This window comes from Mchenga conophoros, linkage group LG9 (assembly GCF_057382185.1).
Source record: "Mchenga conophoros isolate Kocher_MC1m ecotype Shallow Benthic linkage group LG9, M_conophoros_male_GT1.1, whole genome shotgun sequence".
In the NCBI taxonomy this organism is placed as follows: Eukaryota; Metazoa; Chordata; class Actinopteri; order Cichliformes; family Cichlidae; genus Mchenga; species Mchenga conophoros.
The window spans coordinates 4241637-4247080 of record NC_140534.1 but is presented as its reverse complement, the minus strand read 5'-3'; the positions used below and the strand labels follow the sequence as shown (position 1 = coordinate 4247080).

At 36.6% G+C, this 5444-nt stretch overlaps 1 protein-coding gene across 1 annotated transcript; it reads left to right on the top strand.

Annotated features, from left to right (window-relative positions):
- Nucleotides 1-311: 311 nt before the first annotated feature.
- LOC146566638 (uncharacterized) lies at nt 312-4129 on the top strand. The gene is made up of 4 exons (XM_085287851.1): nt 312-1310; nt 1931-2083; nt 2434-2523; nt 2999-4129. The coding sequence occupies exons 1-4, from the start codon at nt 312-314 to the stop codon at nt 3305-3307; spliced, it is 1551 nt and encodes a 516-aa protein (XP_085143977.1). The 3' UTR covers nt 3308-4129.
- Nucleotides 4130-5444: the final 1315 nt, after the last annotated feature.

Here is a 5444-nt window from a genome sequence, read left to right as displayed (position 1 = left end):
GTGATAAGTATGTTGTACCTCCATGTTTAACCTTGTTTGCGTGGGAAATCGTGATGGAATTGGTAACATCATGCACTGGTGGATGTGATTAAAGAAAAGGAAGGACTGTTGAAAAAGTGTGCACGGTGCACGGTGCTGTCACATATAAATGTGTATGGGATACCTTGGGCACACTAACTGGTGTTGTTTTGTTTTGTTTTTTCTCAGAGTTAAGTTGTATTAGTGTTATAATGATAAAATATGAGGTTTGTTATAAAACTGATTGTAATTACATTTTCCTATTCTTTCCTAACAGACAGTGAAGAATGAACATGACAGCTCCAGCTATTCTCAGAGTTATCCTTGGACCAGACAGTAGTCAGAGGGTCATGATTTCTGCTGGTCTGCCTTCAACTGTTGCTGAACTGGAAGCTGAAATAAAGACTCAGTGCAAAATAATGGAACCCTTCCGATTGCAGTTCATGGACACACTTTTTGGCAACGAGTTTGTGAACTTAACTTCAATGGAAGAAATCCAAGACAAAGCGACAATCAAAATTGTATACACATCCTTCCAACCTCAAGACCAAGGTGAAGACACATTTTCTTTTCCATCAACCAGTGCTCTTGATGACACATCTACTTCTGGTGACAGCACCGTGACTCTTTCATCTCCAGAGTCTACATCATCACGGTCTTCGTGGCCAGATTTGTTCTGCATTCCCAATTTCACATATGATGCTGAAATTAAGCTTGCGCAGGCCCATGTAGCTTTCAAAGAAAATGGGATGCTGCTGATCCCTGATCCAAAGCTGAAGTCCGACATTTTGGAGGGTTTAATCCAGGAGGTAGTCAAGCACACAGTCTACCTCACAGACAGTAAGTTTGACCAAGTTGCAGAGGCACTCATCCTGAAGCATCCATGTTTAAAAGAAAAAGGCTCACACAGTGGCTATGCGGGATGGAAGTTGAGCCTCAAATACAAGTTATCAAACTACCGCACACATCTCCGCAAAATAGGATGTCCTGAAGTATGTGTGAATTCTTTGAAAAATAAGCCAGCTGAGAAATGTTCCCCTGCTTCTGCCGTTAAGCGACCAAAGAGGGGTGAAGTGGATTACTGCCCCTCTTTTCCACTTGGAGAAAGTGAACAGTCCCTTGAGAAGATGAGGGTTGAACTCCTTTCCGATGTGAAGAGGCGCAACAACAGAGAGACAGTCATGGATAAAATGAACAGAACATATGCATTGAGAAGACAAGAAGTCATTTTTGATGCTCCCATGATCAGAAATGTACAAGAGAGATGGCCGGCTCTTTTCTTCCCAGCAGAGGTAATTTAAGTACGGAAAAGAGGACAGCAAAAAAAAAAATGCATTAACCCTCTCAGGCTCAAATTAAGTTTTTGTTGCTAATGCACAACCAAGTCCCGCAGTGGTACTTCTGAGTAAAAAAAAAACCTCATAAAATATGTATGTGGGGTAATCAGGTTGTTAGTTTTTAACTGTTGCAAATCGGCAACGCCTGCCTCAAGAGGATTAACTAGTTGTGTCATAGATGTGTTAATGTGTAAAGGTAGTCCATATGGAAAAGATATATATAAATATTCTAAAGTTTGTATCTGTCTTGTGTGAAACTTGTATGAAAAGCATACATGAGAGAAAACAGATATAAGATCCCTTGAAAAATTATATAAATGAAACTTTTGGATACTTACTAAAATAATATATGAAAGTGGCCACTTTCATGAGTAAATCATATAAGTCTTATGTGATTTACTATATCAAGCAAGCCAAATCTGATGCAAGTCTTTAATAAGTTTTTTCTATTTCTTTTTCATATGGGAGTGCTTGACTTTATTAGGATGTGTGTCCATATATTGCATAGCAGAGTCCAGATGAAGAACTATGCTCTATACCAGCCATTATTTGAAAATAATTTCATGTTGTTTCAGATAAACGCAGAGTTCAAACGCATCACAACCATGACTTTACAGTCAAGGTTTCTGTCGCAGCTTGACTATCTCTCCGAAAGTCTCCTGAAAGTGTTTGCAACGCGATCAGGGGAGCAGGGCAGGAAGATAAAGGATGTAACTGCCATGATGACAGTAAGAACTTTTAAATTATTTAACTACAAAGTGTATATGCATTGCATTAGGTCAGTAAAAGATTTATACGTTGCATCCTTTGCAAAGCTCAACTTTTACTTGTGAGTACCAATTCTACTGAAAGGACCCTATCATTTTCGTCATGCATTTAGTGTCCCACTGTGAAAAATTGATCTTTTTTATATGATCTGGAAACTATTTAGTCCACTCCCTAAAAATCATGTCAAACTTTTGAAAATTGTTTTGCTGGTGTTGCATGTTGATGACTGGTTCAAAAACACTGTCTTTGATCACTTTCTTCTATGCTACTGAAAATTTATCTATTTTTTTTCTTTGTTATAATTCTTAAGGATGACATTGATGCTCGAAGGGAGTCCCTCATCAAAGGACTGTGCTTCTATCTGAATGAAAATCCTGACATCTTGGTGCAGGAGTACATGGTGAGTGTTTTATGAGTAGATTGTGGCTTTGCAACGTTTTTCAAAATGTATTCAGATAGCCATTTAATTCTCCTTGGACTAGGCAGGCCTAGTAGTCCTCTTTAATAATATGGCAAAGAGATTCTAACACTGAGATTAAAACAAAAGGTTAAACTTGTTCGCTACATCGCTTTTGTTTGGAAAAAAAATTGCCCAACTGTGAGGCTGAAAGAAAATCTAAATTCTTCTGAGTGACATAGCCTGGCTTGCTGGTGGGCCAATGACTTTCTAACAAAAGACTAATGTAGACCTTGAATGCCCTTCATTTGAAATAAAAAAAAAACAAAAAAAACTTTGTGTGTGTGTGTTCTATTTGTTGTTGTTGTTTTTTTCGTTTAGAAACAGATCATGAATGGCAGCATGACAGGGCACTGAATGTAAAAAAGAGGATTTGTCTAAAAAAGGAATCTTAAAGAAATGTTTTATCTTTAACCAGGACATGACCGAGGCCACTGCACTGACTGCTATAGAGAAAACAACGGTGGGCATTTATGTCTCCAGAGATACGCCAGGCAATGACTGTCCTGATGTTGGCATCATCATCGAGGGTGTGGTGGTTCTTCAGGATTTGGATAGTGTGGCCCTTGCAGTTGCCATGCTTTTTGGACTGTTTTACTCGTTGAACATGAGTTACCCATCACAGCTCCGCTACACCTTTGAGGTCATTCAGAAGGTGGTAATGGAATTGGATGCAACTCTGCTCTCAAGAAAAGCCCAAAATTTAAAGACAAAACTGCTCATGTAAAGAAAGTTCACTGTTGCTCGGCATGTGAGGTGGTTTGCTCTCTCACTTGTTCTCCTGCATTTTGGAGGTTCGATATCAACGACAAATCAGTGTTCACTATTGTGTACTTTGTAAATGCCATATAGATGGGGCCTGGCTTGGTTTTGTTGTTTCCTTTTTGCTCTCTGTTCAAGTTTTCTAATTGGCAGCATTTTTAGATTTTGGTTTATTTGTTTTTAAAAGTGAAGAAATGTAGGATTGTTCACCCCAAATAGTCCCATCATGGCTATGTGAAACAGCATTTTAGGTTTAATTTAGTTGGTGTAAGATTGCTTTGATGGTTTTATGTTTTAAACCAAGATGTTTCAGTATGATCATTGCTGGAATTTTTGAAACTTTTTTTGTATTTGTTAATTTTTTTTAAGTCACTCTATCACTGTTATTTCTGTGGCTCTTTAATAAAGGGTTTGACTTGCAAGTGGTATTTTTTTCTTTTTTTAGTAATTAGGGCAAAATGCATAATGTTAATGATAAGGTTAATAGGTAGGTGTTTCCCAATCCAGTAATTTTAGAGTTAATGGTAACTAACATTATGTTAAATTATTTACAATTGTAATTGTTCATTTAATCTTAAAACCTTAAGCAGAATTTTTTGTATTACTGTTCTCTTTCAAAAAGGTAACCTGTGTTTTTCTGTGTTTTGTCAAGTCAATCATGGCATAGATATTAGACCTTTTAGTTTATTTATTTTTTCTCCCCACTCAGGTTACCATCTTGAAAGAGAACAGTGCGATATGTTATAAAGCTTACATTAAAAAATGTGTACTTGATACTAGAATATAATAACACATTGTTAAACGAAGATAACGTGTAGTATTTAAGTGACCAATTAGTGTTGGGTAAAAGTTACTCAATAGTGTTGGATTAAAGTGAGAAAATTATGAAAGAATAAAATATTCCAAGACTTCAAATTACTTCAACAGAACATGTCTCAGTCACATTTTATCAACACAAAATTTATAGGTTTATTGAAAGTGAATAACTTGTGTTAATTTAACACAATTTTTTCATTTGCTGCCAAAGCAAAGCATCTGTGTGCAACAAATGTCCACCATTGAATTAAGTAAATCCAACAACATATTTTTTTCAGTGTAGTTTGATGCTTTAACCAATTATTTTGGAAAAATCACAGTGGTCATTAAAATGAGTTCAGAATTTGCAAATTGATAATGATTCATCTCATAAGTCACGGCGCAGCGCTCTCCCCTACAAGCTGCCTTTATAGGTTACAAGTATCGGGATCGGTATCGGCAAAGCTACAGATGTCACTTCACATACATGGCATTAGGCACAAGTTATCTTAGTGTACAATCACCTGTGATGTGATGTTTGGGGGTAGTTTTCTAAACAAGAAAAAAAAACCCTCATGAAAAAAACCTCTCGACATAGAGGAAAAAACAACTATGACTTTATGTGTGATGTTATGCACTGCGCAGTAGGCTTATTTCTCTGAACCACAAGATGGAGCAACAAGTCAGTGCAGTGCTGATCTCCCGAGTCCAGCGTGAGATATATTAATAAAGCATGTGTTGTTACTACCATCCAACTGATTTTGATTGCTAAAATACCACAGACTATACAGTTTTACAAAACAAAAAAATACAAACAAACACACAACCCCTCCCCCACCCCAAAATAGTTATTAGTTATATATTTGTTGTTTATTATTACTCTGTGTCTCTTTGCCACAGCACGTCCTTTGTCCTGTTTTCCTCTACAGCTACAGACCAAGCTCCATTCAAATAAGGCTCAACTCAACATGTGGACAAATCCCGAGACATTTCAGCACACTTGTTGGTGTTTTAGTGTCAATGTGCAGAATTATCACTGTAGGCTGAAAATAATTGTTGTCTTTGCCTTTAAATTAGCTAAAATAATCTAGGAAATGCTTTTGTTACAGCAGTTAATTAAGTTAAACAATGCAGTCAGATAATAAATAGCTTTAAGCAGGCAGAACTGTATACAACACGCCCAAACAAACACCCAATAAAGTAAAGGAATTAGAAATGTTAAAAAAAATAATAATACAAAACAAATTTAACAACAAAAACAGCACAGTAAACATCGAGTTACATTTATGTGACATAGTACAACAGTA